General features: G+C 42.4%; 1 protein-coding gene across 4 annotated transcripts in view; it reads left to right on the top strand.

The window, feature by feature from the left end:
• Nucleotides 1–26,295, top strand: part of LOC119744428 (basement membrane-specific heparan sulfate proteoglycan core protein-like) — a 164,258-nt gene that overhangs the window by 17,879 nt on the left and 120,084 nt on the right. For all 4 annotated transcript variants that reach the window (XM_038220356.1, XM_038220357.1, XM_038220355.1 and 1 more), the window contains exons 2-5: nt 13,495–13,726; nt 16,091–16,206; nt 17,123–17,181; nt 18,257–18,417. In XM_038220356.1, the coding sequence (XP_038076284.1) occupies nt 13,495–13,726; nt 16,091–16,206; nt 17,123–17,181; nt 18,257–18,417 (568 nt within the window). The remainder of the gene's footprint in view (nt 1–13,494; nt 13,727–16,090; nt 16,207–17,122; nt 17,182–18,256; nt 18,418–26,295) is intronic.

Here is a 26,295-nt window from a genome sequence, read left to right as displayed (position 1 = left end):
GGGGGGGTGGGGGGTGGGGGTGTCGCTTTAACACTAGAGGGCGCTCTTTCTCTTACCAATTTATTCACATTTGAAAAGCCATACATGTAGGGTTAAGGGAATTGCAATGTACATGTAAGGGGATTGGGATCGAGTCATAAATAGTCATCTACGTGTACATTCCTCTTCTGTTTAATTACTCAAATTGGAAAATTTTTGGGTTTTGGGGGAGGAGGGCACTGGTAATTTGTGTGTGTGTGTGTGGGGGGGGGGGGGTCCCATGTTCCCCCTCTGAGGGCCCCCTTGGTTATACCACTGTTGGGGGCTCAGTTTAAAACATTTGCATCTTAACATTTTGTTTAGCTTCGAAGTTCAAGCCAGAGATTAATTTCTGTTTATTTCCTTCGCTGTTCAGAATCAGTTCGAAAGTTGAAAGTAGTGAGCCAAATTTTGGAAATCAGATATTATTTTGACTGCCCTCTGGTCTAGTCTACAACCTCATGAAATATAAGCCTGCCTTAAATAAAAAGTCCTATCTGCAAGTGGAATAAATGTGTACGTGTTTATGTACACATACCTGTGTACTTCCCTTGTTCAAAGATTCATTTACCTGTATTCCTTTGAATATGTACAGTGCAGTCATTATACATGTATCTACATTTTGACATCTGACACAGACAGCCTTTCACTGAGTTTCAGTCAAAAAAAGACCTACATGTCATGATCCATTTTTTTTGGTGGTATATGTAGCCATATTTGGGTATCAAATAAGAGTAGGATGGTTCTGACATTTCCACTTGTGTACCAAAGTGGAAATGGTTGCCACATTTGTAGGAATTCAGTGGGCGACTTTGGTCGTGGCAGGGGGGTGTTAGCGACTCGGCTGGGCCTGTCTGGAGGGAACGGGCCAGGTGTACGTGGCCGTGGGCGTGCAGGGAGTTCCAGCCCAATTTGTCCAAATTGGACTTGAATTTATCTCAGCTAGACCTGAAGATGTACATCACGTACACCTGCGTTGTACTTTACTCCGTATCCATGCCAAATGCAGCCAAATGTAAAAATAATTCTATTAATAACTCTCATATTTTTCACATTTGTTGGATTTATATGATTTCATAGTCACAGGCAGGGTACGCCTGTGTGCTTCGTGCGCAAACAAGAGAGGGCACTGTTCACTACTTTCGAGACCCCGTTGGATGGGACACACAGCATGTGCGTACTGGTTTGCGTGCGTATAGCGCAAAGTTCGCACGACTAATTTTATTCTGATTGCGAACAAACCCATGTCTTTGCATTAGTCTTTGCAGGACTCGTTTATACTACGCTGCATCGGGAGTCCTGTTTATTACGTCACGATTTACTATGTTTTGTTTGCTGCCCCCAACGATGACTTTTACACAAATTGCACGTTCGGGTCGAAACAGAACCTGAAAAACAGCTCTCAAAAGTACCTTTTGTACTCATTTCATGACAGACACAATAGTCTTTTTTATTTCATCACACCTTAGGCTACATATACTCGAAAAATGACGGAAATGTCTTCGAGCATTCCACAACCTGTTTAAACTGAGCTCCGTTTTGGTCCGACACTTAACACATCCTTTCTTCAACTTTTGTATCAATGTTGCTCGCTTTCTTTTTTATTGCCCTGTAAATAGTTCTGCCAAATATTTGTCCTTAGTTCCAGGGGTCACCTTTTCCCCAAAGGATCTAAAGTTTCAACCGGTATTTTGGAAGTAATATTTGCACCCCTGGGTGGGTGGTTGAAATACGGCACCCCAAATTGGCTCGAAAAATGGCTGGAAAAAAGGCCTGGGCAATCACCACCTATGCACTGTCTACCCCAGGAACAACACCTGATATCCCAGGTGTTGATATACTTATATTGAATGGCATGCCGTGGTATTTTCATAGTCCAATTCAAGTGAGTACGGTTGTATAAACTCAACCCCCAATAAAATAGTCTTCATTGGTAGGTGTACCAGGTAGACTCAAGTAAGTAGGTTCCTATCAGCATCTGGACGGTAAAATTGGAAGATTTACATGTAGGACGTGTTTATTGCAAAGCCACACACCGCGCTTGGTAATTGTGTCCCCTGCATGACAAGAAAGTGTGGCATTTAGATTGTCTTGGGTAGGGCTTGGATTGGGTAGGGCAGGGCAAAGTGGGTAGGGTAAAGGGATATAAATCGAGATTAAGGCCAAAAAAAAAAGTCTCCGGTTTCTGGTATGGAGCTTGTCCAAAAAGTGGTGCGGCGACGCAGCTTTTTTTTTTTTTTACCCGACTTTTTTGCTTCAAATTTGCTTCAAATGTCGGCTGATGACTGCAAATGGTGCCCGACTAAACTTAGTGCAAATATATGGGAGTCCAGAGAGGCCACATAAAGCTTATTCTCGATCATAACCCCATCTAAAAACACGTTGAAATTACGCAGCAGCAGAATTCCAGTCAAACCAGTGAGTTTGGCGGTTTTGAGACATCATCTTTCATTGAAAAAAAAACTTTTTCATTTTGCCGACGCGCATGGCTACGGCGACGTGCGCGCATACCAGAAACCGGAGACTTTTTTTTTTTGGCCTAAGGGCAGATTTTTTACCAGTCTTGCGGTTGGGTCTTGGGGATTGTATGGATTATGTTACCCGTGTTGTCATACCGACAGACAACCCAAACCTTTCAGCATCTTTTGCGTGTTATTTTGCCGTCCTGATTCAGTGAATTCATGTCAATACTTAACACTCATATTTCAAGAGATCATGCAATGCAGAAGAGAACAGTTTGCTGACAGTTGGTATCACATGACCACGACATCTAGTTCTATAAAAACATGTGACATGGTCTATCTGCTCCATTCACAAGTACCCCCTCACCGGCAAAGAAAGTACAGTTGGGGGTGACCGACTGACGCCATCTTGCCTGACTGCAATTTTGCCGCGACGCGCGGCCGTACCACTGCGTGTAAATCCCCTGGCGTACGTGCGTCACACACAAGGAACGGTGCTGGTCAACCAGCTAAATGTCCCGCCCATGGGACGTCGTTACTAGGTAAAAGGGCGCCCTCTTTTGTTGGCGCACGGAGCCCATAGGATGGTAGAAAGGATTTGTAGTGTGGACACCCTTTGGGTAAGCTCAAGACGATTGAAAACGAAATGTGCATACCGGACCTAGTTCTGCTTACGGTGGACATTGGTTGATTTTAACATGGGTAGGCAAATGATAGTGCAAGGGCGTCATTCGCTTTTCAAAAGTGGGGGGGGGGGGCATACCTTGATCAGAACTAATGCGAGTGTGAAGCCTTAACGGCGTGGGGATCGGGGCTTGCTTAAGGGCCCTGACATTTTTGGATTCTAGATGCACTGTGGTGTCTGACCACTTTAACCATTTTTTTTTCGAGCAAATGATCATCATTTATTTAAACATCATTTTCAAGTTTGGAGTCATTGAATCAGCTATTCTGAGCTATAGAATCATTACAGTAGGCTACAATTCTTATTCGGAGACAAAAAAGTGTGTGGGGGGACAAATGATATGATATTCCCCCACTTTAAAAAGTGGGGGGGGGGGGGGGGACTTGTCCCCCCGTCCCCCACCCATTGACGCCCATGCGATAGTATGTAAAGGCACATTCACAAAGTACCCTCTCTGACACAGATTTTTGCCCATGGACCTGTGTACACTAGGTAATATCCCAGGTCGCCATTGATGCAAGTCACCCACTCGTACCATACGACGCATTCATGTTCGTGTCTAACACATATTAGCTTCAGTTTCTGAATGAACAGCCTGAACGCAGCATGCCTGAAGCAGACCCACAGGTGCACCCTGATAGCCGCGCTATCTACAAATCTCTCGTCTCAGTTTCAGAGCTCTTGGGTCAGCATATATGTATGCTTCTTCTGACAGCGGCAAGCAGACACGCTGCACGTGCGGGATGTCTTGCAGTGGGAGGGATGGGCCCCCTCGCTGGGCATTGGCAGAGTTTGCGGCCAGGGGTGAAATGGAGGCGGGGCCTATCGGTAGACGGGGTTGGCTCATGACAGTTAAAGGGATGTGAGGACTCCACGCTGTCCTGTGATGCGTCTGTCATCAACCCTCCTGCTATTTAAACAGTCACAGACAGTCAAAAATTCCATCCATTTCCCCCGCTATACTTTTAACACAAGCTAGTCACCAACAGTCAGATCATGTGTTTAGCAAGCACTGTGACTAGTCAAATTCAGTCAACAGACAATGAACAGACAAAGCAGGCAAGTTGTGGGCACAGCTGGCTTATCAATAACCCACAGTCAAAGCAATGCTGTATCAAGTTACATATCAACAGTCACAGGCAGTCAATCCTGCTTTATGTAGGCTGGGAATTCCTATCTGCTGAAAACAGTCACTTGATTGATTTTGACTGAAAAGATAACTTGGCACAGAAGGTATGTTTGCATAGGAGGACTAAAGTATGGCAATTCCAGCATATACCGGTAATGTCCATGACACGGCTTTTAAGAGCTCAGTGAATAAACCTGAAAACGTATTGTTTCAAATCTTGTACAAGGAGATGAAAATGTGAAATTAAAGAATGACTCAAATTGTTTGAAGATTCTTTTTGGACTTGTTAAATTTTCTGTTCTGCTCCAACTCACGTGAAAAAAAAAAAAAAATTTAATCGAAGATGGCTGCCACACAATACAAGTGTATTGAGTTGTCACTCTGGGGGAGGTGGCTTTAGTTCTCCCCGACAGGTCACCGTGAGGTCAAGCATTTCATTTAATGTCTGCCAAGTACACCAAGTCAGAATCAATTTGGGCAAGGCGGTTTGTAAGGAGTGTGGGAGATGTGCATTGGGCCATTCAAAGTTCACATTTGTACACTACCAATATACATGTACAGTGTAAATGTACATGGTAGGACCTTGTATTTGTACAAATAGTGAGAAAGGCTGACCCAGTTTCCCAATTTGTTTTTATTGTTTCATGGGACATGATTTGCAAACAAAATTTTCTCTCTCTTTTTTTTTTCTGGGGGTGGGGAGGGGGATGAAGGGGGGGGGGGGAAGGGGATGAGGGGTGGGGGTAAAGGGATGGAGGGGGTGGAGAAACAAAATTATTGAACCTGCGCACATGCATTAAATACATGTACATGTATTTGTGTAAATTTTTTGGACCTAATTTCTCAGGGAAAAAACCTTTTCTGTCTGACATTTTACAAGGGGACCGGACAACGGAAATCTGATGGTTTCTGGAAAGAACTTTGAAAACTATTGATAAATATTCAACACAAGTTGTGAAATTTAGCTTACGTGTACTTAAACTAAGGGGGAGGGATTAAGCACTGTCAATATATCAATATTTCGTGATTATTTAGTCTCCCCAATGTATTTGGGTCTCCCAAATGTAAAATCTTAAAAGAAACCGCCCGTTCTGGACAAACTCTCAGTGCTGAGATTTGGTTTAAAATGTTTAAGCAATATGCTCCAGAGAAAGCCGTGGATCATTTTGTTGTTGGTTTTTTTTTTCAAATCAAAGTGTCATCCTAATGGTCTTTAACTTTACTCAGGATAATTGATATCGAATATTTTTGATATTTGATTTCCGATATATCGATTATTGCAAATTCTGATACGGATGGTGCTTAGTGCATGTTCTATTTTTGTATTGTCTATTTTTGTCATCAACTACATGTACTGAAGCAAAAGCCTATCCATACTGTGCAACCAATTTGGTGAGTCTGCTGATAATCTAAAATGCAAATTTATAAATGCAACTTCTGAACTTAGAGGTCTAATAATAATAATAATATCGGAGTCTTATATAGCGCACGTATCTACCAACAATTAGGTACTCAAGGCGCTGGAAATTATGTCTATTATTATTAAAGACAGGTAAATAAAGTTTATGAGAAATATGAGACCCATTATGTAGTACCTTATAATGGTTTACAAGGTACTGCGGCGCATATTGCAGCCACTGCCAGAAACACCGGGGCAAACCCCTTCTCTCTTAGCGATAAGTGTTACTGGGTTCTTTAACGTGCATTAATGTCTATCCTTGTCTCTCTCAGTGGCGTAGTGGCCACGGAACATGGATTACCAGCAATTTCTGCCAATTAATCCCCTTTTCCTCCGGGAATTTGCTGATTTCCTTTGATATCCTGTGACAGACCATGACGAGAAAAAAAATTATAAGTTCGCGTACGGAAGGAACCCCCGAATTATCTGTGAACTTTAATTGAAGTTTCCCTTTTTGATTGGTTAATGAGGAAGTTGGCTAATGAGAAGTGGCATTTTCTAAACAAAGGAGGAAACCCAATGATCTCCACCGGCAACTTTTGTAAATCAGTTTCCAAAATGTGTTGCTTGAAAAAAAAAAAGAATAATAATAATTTCGTTTCCAACCTGAGTAGCCTGAAAGCACAATGGGAGAACTACATGCATTATACTTTTTTCACAAGTTGTAAATTAGATTCGTGGTTTCCTCGTGATTACCTCTTCATTCACCGACATTTCCGCACACCATCAAATTGACATTTTTCACATCATGTCATTGAACCCTTGTCTTCCTCCAGTCTCGCCCCTAAAAGTCTAAGGTTTCATTTTGGATTGACCGATTGCACAAATGCATTTCTGCGCGATTAAGCGATAGCGAAAATCTAAAGAAACAGATTCAGAACTGCTGCGTGGCACAGCAACTTTGTTCATCTGCAAAAAAAATCTGCCATCGGGTTAATGCTTTGGCAGTTTGGGTTTTGTCAGACTTGAAAAAATTTTGATTACTTGTTAATTTTTTTTTGGCTAGATTCAAAATACATAATTTTTAAAAGGTATTTCAGGAGTTTTTAGGAGTGATGGTAAAACATCTGGCTAAGTTCGTTCAAAAACTGTGAGGACATGTTGTCTAAAATGCGCTTTTTTCGTAGCCTTGCCCTGTCCCAGGCAACATGAGAAGCATTGCCACAGTATCTATAACAAGATCTACAATCAGCTCACAGAAGCCCTGGTGTCGTGGTAGAATAAACAGTAAAAGTAGGACCGTGTTGTCACAATGGTCTGGGAACTTTTCACCCCACAGAGTCAATAGCAACCAGGATGTTTTTGTCCGCGATCCTTTGCAAGAATTAGAAATAGTCATTCTTGACAGGATTTCCACTCCAGTGACATTGACTGGCTGCGAGTGTCAGTCAATTAAAGCTATAGTCCATCATTTGCAGCTATCCAAAAAGTAACTGGTGTAATTATTGTTGAAAAACATACTTGGTTGAAAGATAGTAAGGGGACTAATAAACTCCCTGTGAAATTATTCTTTCTGGCAAGCTGTCATTTTGAAGAAATCAACGAAAGAAGGCCTTTCCAACGGTGCTTCTTAAGACGCACTGTAGGAAATTTAAATTAGTAGTTCGTTTTGTTATTTGGCAAAGCGTGCGCAAGCATTGGCACGACCCACACGCACGTGCGGTTGCTGTAATTTGTCAGATCAGTGCGCGACATCGCGTAGCTGCAATCGGCTCAGTGAGAATGTGTCTCGGACGCTGAATTCAGGCCTAATTCAAAACATGATTCAGCAACTTTTGATTTGAAATTGAGATCCTAGAATGCTGTTTTTCTCGGAATATACAGCTGAAGCTGAGCTAAAACTTCATCAGGTTAGTTGTTCAGTACCCTTTTTAACATTTTGAGCACTTTTGTTGCTTCAAACGAACAAAATGCACTACATGTAATTACAAATGATGGACTACATGTATGTCTTTAAAACATCTTTCCCGGATTTCACGGATACATTTTTGTTTTTCACCAGGAAAAATTTCAGGTTGTGAAGTGCACATAATGTGATAAGTTTTGCAAAAAAAGTTCTCAGTTAAACATGATAAATGTGTTCGACATAATGTGATAGATTTTAAATCAAATTAGGTTTTGCCCTTCACCGACGTATAACACTGCATACTCAGTGTGTTACCTCCCGAGTGAGAGTTGGAAAAAATCACTCTGGTGGGACTCGAACCCACGACCTCCTGCTTTCCTGTTTTCTAGTACAGACATCTTACACCGAGCTAACGGGATCGGTTGGCTGGTTTGAATCTGATGTACATAGCAGCGGGTACTGTATTAACTATTCATCAGGTGGAATTTTGTGTCGGGGTGATGTCAATCAAATTAGGTTTTGCCCTTCACCGACGTATACAGTGTTTAAACATCGGTGAAAGGGCAAAACCTAATTTGGAGACGCAAAATTCCATCTTATGAAAAGTGATAGATTTTTTGAAAAAATGTTTTACATTAAGTGTTCAGCAGTAGCGTCTCCATTACCCTAGTCTGTGGAATATCCCTTTGCACAGCAAGGGTCTATGATATGCGAGCAGATTCGGCAATTAATTATGCAAAACAAGACTGCGTCTTGACCTCGAGATTCTGACCATTCAGCGGGCGCCTTCTTCCAGTATATCGGTCATCAGTAAACCACCATTGTTTTGCAAAAAAATTGACCAATCAACAGCTTAGTCCACATTTCTGATCGAAATGACATCACAGTTTGTAAAGTCGACTCCGATTGGCGGGCACGCGGGGTTGCATACAGTTTGCATGTTAGGATATATCCTATCGGACGTTCGACCATGACTCTGCACACATGATGTTTGATCCTTAGACTACCATTAACCCCCCCCCAAAAAAAAAACCCCAAGAGCAAACACTTTAATTACATGTAAATCATTGAAAATTCTACATGTTTGTCTGGAAATCTTTAAAATTGTTCATGTTTTGCTTTTTTCCCGTTTTTTTTTTAAATGAGGAAACACTAATTGTTTTTTTTTTAGATAATAATAATAAAGAACATTTGTAAAGCGCCAGTATCTGCCTAAAAAAGGTGCTCATGTACATGTATTTAATTAAAATGTGATAATAAAAACTTCTCAGCGGCAGATTATTCAACTTGTCTATTTTTATCAACTTGCCTTTACTTCCAGTCCCCCACCCACAAATTTAACTGAGAAAAAAAAATTCAGGAAATCAATTGAACAGACCATAGTTCCTATAATGAGGAAAATAAGCATCCTTGATCACCCTGTCACTGGCTGGCCCTGTACCGGAAGTGCCATTGTGTTGTGGAGTGTTTTTGTGTGTGTATGCCAGCAAAGTGCAAACTATATATTGTAAGTTCTATCATTTCTGTGCATTCTCTGAAGCAGCACGCCAAGCTCTTGTGAATCGGTTTTCATGAATGAATTTGTAATTTTTGTGCATGGCGAAAGTTTTCAAGGACGGTGATTTGTGGATGCTGAAAGGTCTTGCTGATTGGGGGGTTTCTTTTGAGTTTATTTCTAATTTCCTTTTTAGATCAGCCATTTTTCCTGCACTGTGACCTCAGTTGAATTTGGCTCATGTTGTATAAATTGTTTCTGGCTATTTTTTAACGTCATATACCTTATGACAAACTGGGCAAAGACATTGGTCATGTTGTCTCCTTTGGCAGTTCTGTGTTGTATTTGTGATGCTTTTCTAAGAACCACAAGGAGTGCACTGCTATGATAATTTGTATTTGAATAAACTGATAATTGTAATCCCAGAACTTATGAAACACTTATGATTTGAGAGTTGGTATCTGATAGATTAAACATAATATTTTCGATTTAACATTATGTTGTTAATCAACAAAGAAATGCACTTGATAAATACTGACCCTCAAATGACATTTCATTTTCCCGAGAGCAGAGGGGGGAAGCAACAAAAAATAATTGCTTTTTAAAAATATCTCGAAGGCATAAAAAAAAGAAACGACACCGTGCCCGAAAATTTAATTTACGTCTTGCGCTACCACACACGCTGACCAGACAAATAGTCTCCGCTAAATTAAATACACCGTAAATCCTCTGGTCGGAGCTGGGGAGCGTATAAATCAAAAGGGGAATCAATGAAATAAAAAAATTGGCCATTCCCTGGTGTGGTATCCTAGAGATCGCCCAAAGCTCCCCGGCCAAATTCCGAGCGCATCTGATATCGAAGATGACATCAGTGGGTTTACGGCTTTGCGCATTGCTGTCTTGTTGTACTTGGGGTTCTGTGATGCTGATACCGTCCGCAGGGGTATTCCTTGATTGGTTTTACATGAAGGCAGTCCAGGGGGATGACTTTGACCTCGGACTGACCTCGTGAAGCTTTGCACTGGAACATTTTGCCTTTCATCAGCGCAGCTCTTCTTTAAATTGGTGTGCCAGATATGACGAGGCAAAGTCTCGGCCCAAGACACTAGTGATCGATAGTGGATCCTGCATAGTGCGCCCTCTAATGGCACAACAATTAGACCAGCGCGCCTTCTTACTTGCATTTACGTCTTGGCCATTTCGTATCAGCCCTTTAACTTTTTGTTTATTTGCTCCCTAAGCTTTCCTAGGGAACCAATCAGCGATCGAGAAATGGTTTAATGGCTCGCCCGACGATTGTACATGTAAACACTCGCGCTATGGTGATCAAGCATCATCACTAACGTCCAACCTTTATTTCACTCATTTCATAAACATACAGGGCAACTTTTATGTCTCAAAATAACAGAGACTAAAGCACAGAGACTAAAATACGGGCAAATCAGGCTTAAGTTCTTAGAGCTGTGTGGTTGAAAAAGTACATGGAGAATTTTTTTTTTTACGGCTGTGCACTTTTGATTAATTTTGTATTAAATCATTCAAACTTGGATTCAATTGAATTTTGAATATTCGAAACACACTAAACAAATTTAACATGCGCAGGCCCAAACTGTGTGCCCCAATCAGAGATTGCACGTGCCAGTCATTATTATAGATGACATACATGTACCGGTGTAGCATGAATTTAAGTTTTATGAAATACAGACTCATTGGTGGTATTGCGCATGCTCATGCATAGATAATTAGGAGAGGGACCGGTCACGTGAGAGGGTTTAACCAATAAAAGGGAAAAAGAGTCCGATTTTCATACGAGTCTGATTTTCATATGACACCGGTACTCTCAGAATGATTTCAGTGTGAACAATGCTCAGTCATTCTTCTATAATCCCATTGGTTGATTTTTTTTCCCTGCTGCCTTGTATTTTTTGTTAATCCATTTTTGCTATCGTGTGTGCTCCATTTTTGCTATCGTGTGTGCTCCAAACTTCCGTGATCTATCCTGACTTTCTGCACAGAACGGACTCCCTCCCCGTGCGCTGTCCCATTCAATTTGACCCCAACCCTGGGGACAAGTGTGAAATCGCGGACATCGTTACGGATGCAATATTACACAGCTCCTCATGTGCTGAAGGGCATCCTCTTGGGTTGGTTATTGGCTGGTCGTGTGTTTGTCATTAACCTGATCGACCTTTGGCGACATCCATACTTCTTGGATGGGTTAGGTGGGGTTAGGGTTGGTTGGGGGGGAGGGGGGGATTGGGAAGGATGCGCGGCATACCAGGAGTGGATGGTTTGATTTGAAGGTATTGAGGTTATCAATTAAGGGTCATGGTGTGTGGTCAGTAGTAGGTAAGGATTAGGCGGAGTAACCGGAAACTAGGGGGGAGGGGAGTTGAGAGAACTGTGCTCAGTCATTATAAATAATTCAAATGCAAAATGGTCTGTTGCTAGTTGCCAAATTTTGCAATCTTCAGTTCTTTTAGAAATGTTTTTTTTTTCGTCATAATACAGAAAACATCTGAAGTGTTTGAGAAAGATATTTCACATTTAAGATTTTTACCCCAAAAGGTTCTCAATTTTGTTTTCAAGATCTTGTCGAAATTCATTTGCCTTCTCGCAGAGTTTGAGAAGAGCATTTTTTTTCTCTTTTCCTTAAATTCAGAAAAGCCTCAGAAAGGTTTCTCCTATTTATACATTACATGCATTGTACATGTACATAAGACTTTTCTTCCTTCACTTAATACATAATGGTAGGTATTTCCTAAGTGAAACATGTTGTAGTGGACCCCATCCCCCAAAGCAAAGCTAGTCAAAAGAAGTCAAAGCTCAAAAAGAAAAAAAAGAAAAAAAACACATTAAATGTACGTGATGGTTTCATTTAATTAACCCTAACCCACCTCACTCCTCCAAAATCCTCCTGGCGGTTTTGGAGGATTCTAGAGGATTGAGGATGAATGGTGATTGAATCAAATGAGGATTCTGGAGGATTGAGGATGAATAGTGATTGAAGCACATGAGGATTTTGGAGGATTGAGGATGAATGGTGATTGAAGCACAAGAGGATTTTGGAGGATTGAGGATGAATGCATTTTGAGGCAGGACTGTCTGATGATTTTGAAGGATTTGGCGTTGGGTTATCCTTCATTTAAACACGAGTGCAAAATTTTGGGATGAGGAGGATTTTGGAGGATTGAGGATGAATGCATTTTGAGGCAGGACTGTCTGACAATTTTGAAAAATTTAGGCGGAGTTGCAAAATTTTGGAGGATTTTGGAGGATTGAGGATGGTTGTAAGCAACAAGGGCCTAGGGGGTTAGGGTTAAGCCAGTAACGTAAATTACTTCTTACCCTTAGGCCAAAAAAAAAATCTCCGGTTTCTGGTATGGAGCTTGCCCAAAAAGTGGTGCGGCGACGCGGCTTTTTTTTTTTTACCTGTCTTTTTTGCTTCAAATGTCGGCTGATGACTGCAAATTGTGCCCGACCAAACTTAGTGCAAATATATGGGAGTCCGGAGAGGCCACATAAAGCTTATTCTTGATCATAACCCCATCTAAAAACACATTAAAATTGTGCAGCAGCAGGATTCCAGTCAAACCAGTGAGTTTGGCGGTTTTGAGACATCCTTTTTTATTGAAAAAAAAAAACTTTTTCATTTTGCCGACGTGCATGGCTACGGCAACGTGCGCGCATACCAGAAACCGGAGACTTTTTTTTTTGGCCTTATGAACGTGTTACTCTTTATGGTTAGTAGCCCATTGAATTGCTTCACGTACTTTGAAATCAATTTTCCTGCTTAAGACAATAAAAACCACAAGGCCCCCCATATATTATGACATCATGTCAATGACCTGGCCATGTGCCTAGGAGCCCCATCTGCACAGCACCTGGTGTTTCATGGATTGTGAAACTACAAAGATTTATATATGTTTCCCTCGGCAGGAAGGACCCTGGGTGTTTAGTCATGGTCCTTACCTTTCAAAATTTCCTGTGGTCGTAATAATAAACCAACTTTTAATTGATCTTTAAAAATTTGTTGTGAGTGTTTGGAGAAGTGGTGCCTAGTATGAAATTTGCAACCAGAACATGTATATTTGTTCATTTTCCTTTTTTCATTAAACAAAAATGAAGTAAAAGAGGTTTTTGTATCTTTTATGCTCCAATTTTTGTTGTTGTTGGGCATTTTCCTCTTGTTGGGATAACGTACAAAAACTGAAGATTTGATGGAAGTATTTTACTAACATTTTTTGTTCTTTGCCCCCTGATGTTTAAGTTTATAAACAAGCAAAAATTACCTGAAGATGTAGAACAGCTGAAGAGTTGAGAAAAACATGTCACATGCATTTTTTGTTCTTCAGTTGATAACTTCAGCCTTTCCTTTTTTGTCTTTTACTTGCTTTCAGGATGAGGGATATCTACCATTCACCAATGACAAGGCACATCTGCAGGAGGAGACAAGAGTACAGCGCTCTCCGGCAAAACTCTTTGAAGTTGAAGAGCTTGAAACGATACCCAAATTACCCGTGGAGGAGCTAGCGGGGCCGAGACATCGGAGGCAAGCGTCCGAGGTTTTCACGGACACGGAAGGATCGGGAACCGAGGAGCCAACCGGGAGTGGGACCGAACCGACCCCTGGTAGGTCAAGCTTCAGTATAGCGCAAAGTAACGTGAAGTCTGTCACAAGCCAAATATGGCCCATCAGGCCGGCTTTTATCTCTGGTTTGCTCAGCATGAAACAACTGATCAAAGTTTTTATCCCCCTGGATGGGATGCAAGCCCATCGCAGATTATTCCCCAGCTTATTGCTAGTACCCATTTATACTCCTGGGTGGAGAGAGGCAAGAGAAACAACCCCAGCTTATTGCCAGTACCCATTTATACTCCTGGGTGGAGAGAGGCAAGAGAAACAACCCCAGCTTATTGATAGTACCCATTTATACTCCTGGGTGGAGAGAGGCAAGAGAAACAACCCCAGCTTATTGCTAGTACCCATTTATACTCCTGGGTAGAGAGAGGCAAGAGAAACAACCCCAGCTTATTGCTAGTACCCATTTATACTCCTGGGTGGAGAGAGGCAAGAGAAACAACCCCAGCTTATTGCTAGTACCCATTTGTACTCCTGGGTGGAGAGAGGCAGGAGAAACAACCCCAGCTTATTGCTAGTACCCATTTGTACTCCTGGGTGGAGAGAGGCAAGAGAAACAACCCCAGCTTATTGCTAGTACCCATTTGTACTCCTGGGTGGAGAGAGGCAAGAGAAACAACCCCAGCTTATTGCTAGTACCCATTTGTACTCCTGGGTGGAGAGAGGCAAGAGAAACAACCTCAGCTTATTGCTAGTAGCCAGTTGTACTCCTGGGTGGAGAGAGGCAAGAGAAACAACCCCAGCTTATTGCTAGTACCCATTTGTACTCCTGGGTGGAGAGAGGCAAGAGAAACAACCCCAGCTTATTGCTAGTACCCATTTACAATGTTTACTCCTGGGTGGAGAGAGGCAAGAGAAACAACCCCAGCTTATTGCTAGTACACATTTACACTCCTGGGTGGGGAGAGGAAAGAGAAACAACCCCTGCTTATTGCTAGTACCCATTTATACTCCTGGGTGGAGAGAGGCAAGAGAAACAAATCCAGCTTATTGCTAGTACCCATTTATACTCCTGGGTGGAAAGAGGCAAGAGAAACAACCCCAGCTTATTGATAGTACCCATTTATACTCCTGGGTGGAGAGAGGCAAGAGAAACAACCCCAGCTTATTGCTAGTACCCATTTATACTCCTGGGTAGAGAGAGGCAAGAGAAACAACCCCAGCTTATTGCTAGTACCCATTTATACTCCTGGGTGGAGAGAGGCAAGAGAAACAACCCCAGCTTATTGCTAGTACCCATTTATACTCCTGGGTAGAGAGAGGCAAGAGAAACAACCCCAGCTTATTGCTAGTACCCATTTATACTCCTGGGTGGAGAGAGGCAAGAGAAACAACCCCAGCTTATTGCTAGTACCCATTTATACTCCTGGGTGGAGAGAGGCAAGAGAAACAACCCCAGCTTACTGCTAGTACCCATTTATACTCCTGGGTGGAGAGAGGCAAGTGGGGGTGAAGTGACTTGCCCAAGGACGCAATATATGACCAGCAGCTGGATTCGAACCCCTCGACCTCCGATCATGAGTCACGAACCCTCACCACTTAGCCACATTCCCCCAGTCCAGTTGTGCGCAGAGCCCATAGCAATAACTTTCATGGCTTGGCACTTTTGCTAGGATACAAAAAATGTCTGAATCCTACAATTATCAGACACTGTATGTGCATTCTTCAACTTTCAAGTCATATCTAGCCCCATGCAAAGTAATATTGGCTGTGCTCTTCTTCCTCAATCCTTCAAAATCCTCCAAAATCTTGGTGGATTTTGAATGATTTAGGAGGGTTAGGGTTAAAGGGACACTAGGTCCTGGAACAGCCCTATTGGGCTACAAAACGCGCTTTGAACGAGATGATGTTAATCGGAAAGAACATTTAAAAGTAGGATATAAACATCTACGCAACTATCCTTTCAAAACTGGGCGTTTTTGTGTTATTCCTGTTTTATGCGTGCAAGAACGAATGTCAGGGTCCACTTTTGCGACCCCATAAATTCGAGCTGTTTGGATGCTAGTTGTGATTTCATTCGTAAAGTGTTCGCCTTTTGCGGACGTTGGAGAAACGTCATTTTTTGCATTGGTGATTGGTCACCGCTGTTCCCGAGACACACAAGGTGTATATCGTACACTGAGAATGACACGAAAAACGTATTCGTACTCCGTCGTGTGCGATATAAACAACCAAGGTTTTTTCCTCTTTTCTCAGGAACGGTAAAACATTAGGTTGATTTCCTTTCAACCACATGTTTGAAATAGGCTAAGTAAAAAATCCAAAACATGAAATTTTCGGGGATTTCAGGACCTAGTGCCCCTTTAAACCTGTCAGATTTTAAACCCAACATTTTGTGTGGTTTTGTTTTCCAGCTGCGGTGGCATATTACCGCATCGGTCTTCTAGTTACGAATGTTAAATACACGTTGGACCATAGCAACCGAGCCTCGAGCGCCTTCATTGAGCTTGCCGATTCCATCGCCACAAGGGTAGGTACACAGACAACTTTCCAGTGAAGAAATCCAGTCGATAGCCCTGGAAAAAAGCTGGAAATGTAATCCTGTTGGTAAGGCCAAAAAAAAAAAAAAAGTCGGTCTCTGGTCAGCGGGCGCGTCGATTTTAATCATGCGCGTCGATCTTTTTTTTTCCAAAATGTTCCGCGGTAGCTCCAACAGCGCCCTCTATTTCCGCACCTCCTCAATTTTTTTTACCAAAGAGCACCAAGGAATGGGAAATTCACCAAGGCAAATGATCGAAAGCACCAAGGCAAATTATTGGTGCATTGGAGGACACCAATGTACATGAGGACACCAAAAAAGCAAAATAGTACCCACCTTGTCTGTACAATCCAAGCTTGAAGAAAAAAAAAAAAAGCAAGAAAAAAAAAAAAAAATCCGCGTGGCCGCGTCAATTCCGGAACTTTGGTCTGACCAGAGACCGAATATTTTTTTTTTTTTTTGGCCTAATCCTGGAAAAATCTTGGAGAAGAAGGAAAAGGGAAATTTTGAAAAGGACTGGAAAAGTCCTGGAACAATTTTTAAAAAGTTACTGAAAATTTAGATGAAAAAAATAAGATTAGTCAAGTGATGCATTTTTGGAATTTTCTGTTAGTAGTTAGTTTGTGATTCAGCAAATCCGTCAATGGATGGTTTAGTGCATGACATCGCATAGCTGCAACCTGCTGAATGAGAACGTGCCCCGGATGCTAATTTTGGGCGCAATTCAAAACATGACTCTGCAACTTTTGATTTGAAATTGAGATCCTAGAATATTGTTTTCTTGGAATATATACAGCATTCACTGAGCGCCTTTAGATTTTTAGCACTTTTGTTGTTTCAAACAAAAAAATCCACAAATGACAAATGATCTATCCTACCTTTAAATATTTATCTCTTTGCTTTTCAGGTAGAAAAAATTTACGAAGGAATTCCTGGTCCACAATTCGTCACCGTCCTTCAGTTTGTGTAAGTGTACATTTTCAGTGTTTAAAGCCTAGCTCCTCATGTACATATTAGCTGGAAACATTGGGAGATCCCAGTCGCACATTCTCTGCCTAAACTTAGTCTGGCAAAATCCAGCAAAACCTCCCGGTCGATTTTGAAGTTATCTGGGAGGGTTGGGCAATGGCGGGGGAACATTTCTAAAAGTGTGGGCTCCTTGTATCGCTCCGTTCAAAAGTACCCCCTCACCGGCAAAGAGAGTACAGTTGGGGGTGACCGACTGATGCCATCTTGCCTGACTGCAATTCATTTGCCGCGAAGTGCGGCCACTGCATGGACATAATAATGGACATAATACAAATCCCCTGGTGTACGTGCGTCACACACAAGGAACGGTGCACATCAACCAGCGAAGTGTCCTGTCCATGGGACGTCATTGCTAGGTAAAAGGGCGCCCTCTTTGCCGGCGCACAGAGCCCATAAGATAAGTACCCCATCGACGGCCACAAAAGGAGAGTATGGGGTGACCTAGACTGGTTCCCGATCCATCCACTGCGTATTCTAAATGATATCCAAAGTAATTGGGGTCGGGGATTAGTCTGGGAGACCATCGCAAGTTAAATTTGAACGTATTTGAACGTATTCGCGCGCCAACGACGCTGGACACTCACGTGCGAAGATGCTGTGGCTTGGCTTCGTGCACATTCAGGAAATAAAAAAGTTGTGCGTACTTCATGCGCGAACTACAGTGCGCACACGCAGTGTCCCGTCCAAGGGGCGCTCAGAAGTGATAAAAGCGCGCCCTCTTTTGTTGGCGCACGGAGCCCGTACGGGCACAGTTCATGTATGTCTCTCTAGTGGGTATCAGAAAGGTGGCGTGGAATGGAAAAATTGTCACATTGTGGAGGTGGAGGGTTGGAGGGTTTAAGTCCTCTTTTTCACTTGCCCCTGTGGGACTGGGGTTAATAATGTATTTGTGTCTGAAACAAGAAAGCAAACAATGTATGATATTGCTTTGTACTTGTACGTGCAGCTCTTACTAAACACGTGTTATTTTGTTCAGTTGGTGATTGAATAATTTTTGCATCTTCCTCAACAGACCACGTGACGATGGGTATATCGAAGCCCAATTTGACCTGGGGTCAGAGGTCGTGTACAGCGAGTACACTCTGCGCACGGCCCTGGAAAGTAAAATCATGGGAGGCATGTTGGGCCAGCTGCAGGTGGCGCCTGAGCTTTTGGAGTTCTCACCCATTGTCGGTAAGCTTGATGTTTGCTAATTCAGCAAACACATTTAGAAGCCATTTTTTAGACCTTTGGAACCGTGCATATGCCTCACTTGTTCTCAAAGACGAGGCGCACGCATTACGGTAACTCAAAGTGCCTGCGCACTGCTTGAGCGCGAGCCTAGTTCCATCTCAAATATGGCTTCTAATTTTGTTCACAGGTTTTTTGTTTTTAACATATTTCCCTGCGAAGTTCATAGCAATATTTGCATAAAAAATATACAACGATGTATCAGGTTCAAATTGTGGTACGGGTAAGTGGCTGCCATTTTTATAATGGGTTCGAAATACTTCAATGTCAGTTTACAATACTCAGACAGTCCTCAATCTTGTGGATCATTCTTTTGTTTTTTTATTTTAGTCAGTTGGCTATTGCTTAACAAAAGAGGGCGCTGTTTGGTAAAAGCATGCAACAGTTCGACAATATTGGGCAAGTTCGGGCAAGGACCATTAGTCGACTAGTGGTTGATTTGTGACGTACCTTATGCCTGCGCACTGATAGCAACGTGCGAACGTCTCTAGTCAAACACTGGTCAAAATGTCATCGCAAAACTTCTGGATCCTGGCTCTCTGCTAGCGTTATGAATGCGCGCGGCTATTGGTTACCTGCGAAGCAACCAGCCCCAGTAGGTCGGTTTCAAATAGTTGACTAGCGTAGTCAACCACTGTCGACTAGACAGAGTTCGGGCAAGCGTTAGTCAAACTATGGTTAACCATTGGTCAACTATAGTCCTTGCGCGAACTTGGCCTTAGGTGCTGAGGATGATGTTTTAATCACTGTGAAACATTCTGATGAAATGTGTTGGATTTCCTCAAAGCAAGTCGTGTAAATTGTTAGGGCTGAAGATGTCAAGAATGTGCAATTTTTCTGTTTCCAGACATAACAGAATTTGCTGTTACCGGTATTCCTGCAAAAAAGGAAAGTTTTGCTGGTTAGGAATCAACTTAAGATCATCAGGTCCAAGGGAGCTGTAATAAGGAATTTTGCTTCAAGAGAGGGCAGTGTTCAATTTCTTAGGCCCCAAAAAGTAAATGCTTGACGTTCCCCCAAAAGTTCTGAATCAACAGAGGGCGCTTTTTGTGCCCCAGCAAAGTGCTGCTCGAAATAGGAGAACTTATTTTTTCACAAGAGGGCGCTGTTGATATCACTGCAAAGACAAAAAGAAAGGTTTGGTCCAATGGCAAATGGCATTGCACTCATGCATGCTGAAAATGTGGACTGTTGCAAATTATTGTTGCAAAATGTTGTTTTCTGACAGTAGTTTTGCAAAATAGACTAATTTGCGTTCAGCAACTCGGACTATTTTGAATATACATGTACTACTCAATTTTTCGATGATCAAGAGAAATATATTCAATTAGCTGTTTGCTGGTTTGAATATTCAGAAACAAAAAAACTACGCACGTGCAAACACGACTGTGATGTTGTTTTATCATAAAGTTGCGACGCTTCATTGTCAGGTGCAATTTTGTTGACGACGGCGGCTGATCATCCACATCCCTCGGAGGTTAAAGCCCTTTATGTAATTATAAAGTACCAACTGCAAAACGCTCCAGCAACCCATATCGATTGCCTGCAAGTTTCGAATATCCGCATATTCGATCAAACGTAGTTTCAAGTAATCGAATGGTAAATTATTGGGAAACAGACAACCGTATCAGCAACCATGGGCAAGTTCGCGCAGAACTATTGTTGACCAGTGGTTAACAATAGTTGGACTAAAGTTAGCCCGAACTCTGTCTAGTCGACGATGGTTGACTACGCTAGTCGACTATTTGGAACCAGCCTACTGGGCCTGGTTGCATTGCTGGTTACCAATAGCCGCGCGCATTCATAACGTACAGCAGCAAGCCAGGACCCAGAAGTTTTGCGATGACATTTTGACCAGCGTTTGACTAGAGACGTTAGCACGTTGCTGTAAGGTACGTCACAAATCAACCACTAGTCAAATGTAATGGCCCTTGCCCGAACTTGCTCTTTATTGGAGGTGTGTTTTGTTATGTTAATTCATTATTATATACCCGACATACAGATCCTTGTCATTTGATTGGTGGAACTCACATCACGTGACATTCGTTATTGCTCCCATTCACGCCGTGGCTCAAAAAGTACTATTCGCCCATGGGGAATGGGAAATACTATTGAACAGTTAAGATCATGACGTAATATTTGTGTGCAAATTATGCATGCTGGTGTGCACGTTCAGCGTTGCGCGTAGCGCGTATTGTTCCAAAGAGCCAGCGCTACAGCGTTGGGTTCAAACATTTCATGAAGGGTGGTTTGGAAGAGAGAAATACAATTTCCTCCAGTTTTGTATTGAAATAAAAGTTCAAATATATCAAATGACAAGGATCTATGTCAGTTATATAAAACACATATTGAGTGGCTTTAAATTGTGAAATGGGAGGAATATTATCGCTCGATAAAATCTGGACTTTTCCAGTTCACTCGGCTTCGCCTCGTGAAATGGAAAAGTCCAGATTTTACCTTGCGATAATATTCCTCCTATTTCACGCTGAGCCATGCAATATTAGTATAACAATGAACGCACCAGAGGTCTACTCGATGCGTATTCCTGTTGAACAAAAACACACACCTCAAACATGGCTGCAGTGCAAAGGGTCTATACACAGCTCAAATACTTGCTCTGTAGAATATTTCATCATAGTCAAACTAGTTCAACCATGGTTGCCCGGAGAAAAAAAAATTAGGTCAAACCATCATTATCCATACATAACTTGTATGAATCACTCACACAAGATTCCTTTCTCTGAATTGCCAAACACTCCATCATTCGGGATTCTCTGCAGCGGCTCAGTTATGGAATTTGTACTCCCTGAGTAAATGCATTTCTTTTACAAGGATTGAAATGAATGCTTTATTTCCCCAGAGGTTTTCTTTTTGTTGTTGGTCATTCCATTTTGTTGTTGTCAAGAGGGTTTTATTCATGAAGACGGAGCGCACTTGGATGTGTTGTTATGTGGAACTCTAATTTACTGCCTGTCACACTAAATAAAATGTCTAGGCTTCAAAATGAATGGAATAACTTTTACTGCTTTAGTTCCGCAGGTACTTATAGTATGGCAGGATAAGAACTCACATTTGTTATTATTGCAGAATTATTATGCTCCCAGATTCAGGTCTTACAAAAAAAGTTTGGGAAAAAAAGAAGAAAAGAAATCAGACAATGAAAAAAGAAAACAATCTGGTATTATATAGACTCTACTTAAAACTGTAGACCGTGCTCAAAACTGTAAAAGCTTTGTGTGAAGCATTTTGCACTGGGGACTCTTCAGTCTTTTTAGCACAGTTTCACCACTTCAATGTACACTCATTTGGGGCCGGGATTTCATCGTCAGGCCACAGAAATTGAAGCGCCCGCTGGGAAAAATGGATCAATTTCATTCATGAAATGTGCCGCCAATTCCATCTCCCCTTCTCTCTTTCATGTTTATTTTTCGTCTGGTTTTTCTTTCAACCCTTAATTCCAACTGATTTTTTCCATCTTTTTTTTCGAGAAATCAATTCTCTTTCTAATCCCTCGACGCCCGAACCCAAGAACAAAACCCAACCCCAAAGAGGTCCCCAGCCCTTACATGTCATTGGAAATTACCCCACATTCACCTTAACTACCTTTGCTGCGACTTAACAAGGGACCATATTTATTTTCCAAGTGGAATACCAGTCACTTGGTAATTTGACATAATCCAAGCCTTTCTTATGGGGCCCAATAACCGGCCAGGGAATGGCCCAAACGTCACCCCTGAGGGTTGAACAAAAATCCCCTTGTTCTGTTAGTGGCCCGATTTGACCCTTAGTTGTTACTTAAAGCTACACTTGGACTACTCAGAAACTCCAAAACAAGACTAGGCAAGGCTGTAGTGTAATCCAGTGAACAAAATTAGAAGGTCTCAACTCCTGAGGACGGACAGAGCACACTGTCCGAAACGTCAAGTTCTACACTCAACCAACCGGTTCTTTTCAGAACCACACTTTTTCCAAGAAGAGATTACTTTCCACATGGTGTTACCGGCAATCTTTTTACTTTAAAATTAGTGCCATGCTCACGCACATGCCGCATGCATTCTTAATGACAATTCCTGGTAGGCCGGCCCTCTGGGACCAGCAAAACACCCGTGGCCTGTGGGTTTCTGTCGATGGTTTCAAGTTCCTGTAAAAAGTTCCGAGCTGGAACATTGTTTCCCTGCAGACAGTGATGTTCTGCTTCCATGAGGTAATAATTCAAAACCTTTGATGCAGCAGGAAACCACACAAGCACCATTTAAAAAAAAAGAAAAAAAGAGAGAGTCAGCCCATTTTTATTCAATGACAGGACGTAGTTCTCTAGATGTTGGAAGTTCCCATCGAGGTATAGGGTACCTCTGGGAGATTTTCAGACCAGTTTCGAGTATGTGTGGGACTCAACCCATCGAAATGTGTGGGTCTTAGATGCAGAAATGCCAAGGATCCTATCCATTTTTGGATGAGAGAGCTGTCTTCTCCCCTTGTTTTGGGGGGTGGGGGGGGAATGGGGGAGGGGACACCAAATGCCTACCATGCTCCCCTATTGCCCCCTCCCCCCCCCCCCCCCCCCCCCCCCGGCCCAAACCCCTATCCCCCCTATGGGCTCCGTGCGCTAACAAAAGAGGGCGTGTTTTACCACTTCGAGAGCTCCGTGGATGGGACAATTATGCGTACTGCAGTGTACTGGTTCGCGCACGAAGTACACACGACTTCCTGAATATTAGCCACAGCGTCTTCGCGTGAGTGTCAGGCGTCATCGGCGCGCGAATACGTTCAAATTTAACTTGCGATGGTCTTCCAGACTAATCCCCGCCCCCAATAACTTTGGATCATCCAAACTACGCAGTGGATGGACCGGGAACCAGTCTAGGTCTCCCCCAACCCTCCTTTCCTGGCCGTTGAAGGAGTGAAGTTTGTGCACGGACCCCATAGTGCTACCACTACCACTCAAACTCACTGTCTGGCCATTTATTCCATTGTCATAACCACTGTCAATCTGCACCAAAAAAAAAAACCCAAAAGATTTCAGTTACCCACTAAAGCAATGACAGAATTCAGGTGGCAGTACTTTTCTAGTTCCCGAGTCAAGTTTGAGGCCCCTGGAAAGCAGCGCCGTTGTTATTTTTGAGCGATAGGACCAACTCACCCAACTGACATCAATGGGAACAAAAGGGAAGTCATTGTACTCCGCAAATCCTCTTTGTTGATCCCGACAGAAGTTTTTTGTTCAGCTGATTTTAATCGGATCAAAATCCAGCCAGGCAGGTCGCTTAATGGAAACAGGAGCCTTGACTTTTGGAAAGCTGCTTTCTCACAGATTTTTCTAGACGAAATAAAAATCAAACGCCCTGCAGCAGTGGACTTTCCTAAGTAAATCACTTCCGTGTGGAAAGTAGACAGGTTTTTAAAGGGGAACAGGATGGTCAGAGGACTGATTTGAAAGTCTAATTGACCGAAGTTGTGTTGGGTTAACAGTTTGATCATTCATTGTATCAAATGGCCAAAAAAATAAGGCAGTGGTTCAAAAATGACGCAGGAACAGAAATTACAATGTCAGGAAAATGGTGAACTGAGGGTCTCATGTTCCTCCCTCCCTTTTTTGAGGGGGGGGGGGGGTTGGGGTAGGATGGTGAGTTAAAATAAGAGCCTTCCACACTTTCCTAAACCTCTGTATTGGACACCGGTCCAATACGGACATTTTCAGCATTCCTGTATTATAGACATTACACTTTTTGGGGTGTGCAGGACACTTTTTCCTATTTTTTCCTCTGAGGGTCAAATATCGCTCCTGCAATGCTGTGCGTGTCACCCGTGTTCCATTAAGCCCGGTTCATACTCGGCGCGAAAGCGAAAGCGAACGCGAATTTGTGACGTCATGGCAAGTATTCATGCTGTGAATTCGTAAAAGTTGAACATATTTCAACTCGGACGAATGTTTCATGACGTCAAATTAGCTTTGCATTCGCATGAAGTATGAACCAGGCTTTAGCCTTGGTCAAGGCATTCGATACTAGTGTTGATGATCGTTGGTCGGCTGTTAACGTAACTTAAACAGAAGCCGCGCGCTATGTTATCGCACATACTGGACAAAGCGCGAACAGCGACCTCACGTGGGTATGCTGCAATATGCAAATCAGTCGGTGGTCAAACGCCTTGGAACAACTGTGTGCCTTGGCTTGAAATTCAAGCTTGCGTCATTGTTTCACAGTTTAGTAAAAAAATATGCACTTTCAACATAAAGTTTGAAATAAGGGTACCATTATTTACATGTGCTTTTATATGTCTGAGAAATTGTAATATAAACAAGTTTTAGTCTAGAAATCTGTAGTATGGTATCCTTCAACAATAAAAATTCTTTCAGAGAAGTATGCATGCATGCATGCACCCAGGCTATTCTGGTTTGACCCAAAATTGACCCAATAATATTACTACCTATTTGTAAAAATTTCACACGTCAAATTTGTGTGCTGTTTATTTGAATTAATGCTTCTCGTGGAGTTACAGCATGCAATACATACTCATAGGCATTTCCTTTATAGAGCGCGACCTATTACCAGTTTTTTTGTTGGTTCGGACGATCAGTTTACCGCATTCTTTCGGTGGCTAATTTGGCACGTGAGGATATGTTACAGCTTGGTTTATGGGGTCGCAGCAAAGTATCAGCATTTAACAAATGACAAGTAGGGTTATATTAGTCCGTAAATTACACGTGCAGTGTACCAACGCTATGAAAGGTCAAACAGAGGGAATTGGGGTAAGGAGTCGTCAGTTCAATCCTCAAAATTCAAATGGAAATATGAAATTCCAGCGGAGTTAGTGGACAAAAGAGTAACATACCAGTACCGGCAGTCGTGCTTTGTGAAGCTACCTCGCTTGCATTCAGCTTTCGACACCTGTTCATAATAATTGCATCTTTCACTAAGGCAAAAAAAAAAAGTCTCCGGTTTCTGGTATGCGCGCGCGTCGCCGTAGCCATGCGCGTCGGCAAAATGAAAACGTTTTTTTTTCAATACAAGACGATGTTTCAAAACCGCCAAACTCACTGGTTTGACTGGAATTCTGCTGCTGCACAATTTTAACGTGTTTTTAGATGGGGTTATGATCGAGAATAAGATTTATGTGGCCTCTCTGGACTCCCATATATTTGCACTAAGTTTAGTCGGGCACCATTTGCAGTCATCAGCCGACATTTGAAGCCAAAAAAAAAAAAAAAAACCAGGTAAAAAAAAAAAAAAAGCCGCGTCGCCGCACCACTTTTGGGGCAAGCTCCATACCAGAAACCGGAGCCTTTTTTGGGGGGGCCTAAGGCAGCCATTTTTTTTTGATGATCACCAGTCCACTTCCCCAAAATTTGAAGGACAGAGTCTACACATTTTTATGTGGAATATGGACTGTTTCCATGGCAACAAGAGTGAGAATAGTTGATCCTAGGGTTCAATCTTATTTTAATTATTATAATTTGGGGGGGGGGCTTTCTTCAAGTTTTCATGACATGTACTTGCATTGTCAAAGACCTGACTACATGTTCTTTCCTCCACCTGTTCAAAAAGTCAAGTTTTGACCATAAATCTCAAGCCCCGCCCTTCCCAGCGTCTCCAACCTTGGGGAGGATGGGTTTTAGGAAGGGGTTAAACAGGGAGGATTAAATCAAAAGTGCAATATCCTTGAACGCGTAATCCATGCTGCAGAAGAATGTGGAGGTGAAGGTGGCATTCAGTTTTCTATTGAGTGCCATTTGCTGCAACAATTGAACTTTGCGTATAAATTACAAGTCTAGTGACCGTTATTAAGAGGAAAGGTGGCCAATTTCACGGCGCTGCTAAGCAC

The sequence above is a fragment of the Patiria miniata genome, unplaced genomic scaffold (assembly GCF_015706575.1).
Source record: "Patiria miniata isolate m_02_andy unplaced genomic scaffold, ASM1570657v1 HiC_scaffold_7, whole genome shotgun sequence".
Taxonomy (NCBI): Eukaryota; Metazoa; Echinodermata; class Asteroidea; order Valvatida; family Asterinidae; genus Patiria; species Patiria miniata.
The sequence above is the reverse complement of the archived record's forward strand: the minus strand, read 5'-3'. Positions and strand labels throughout refer to the sequence as shown.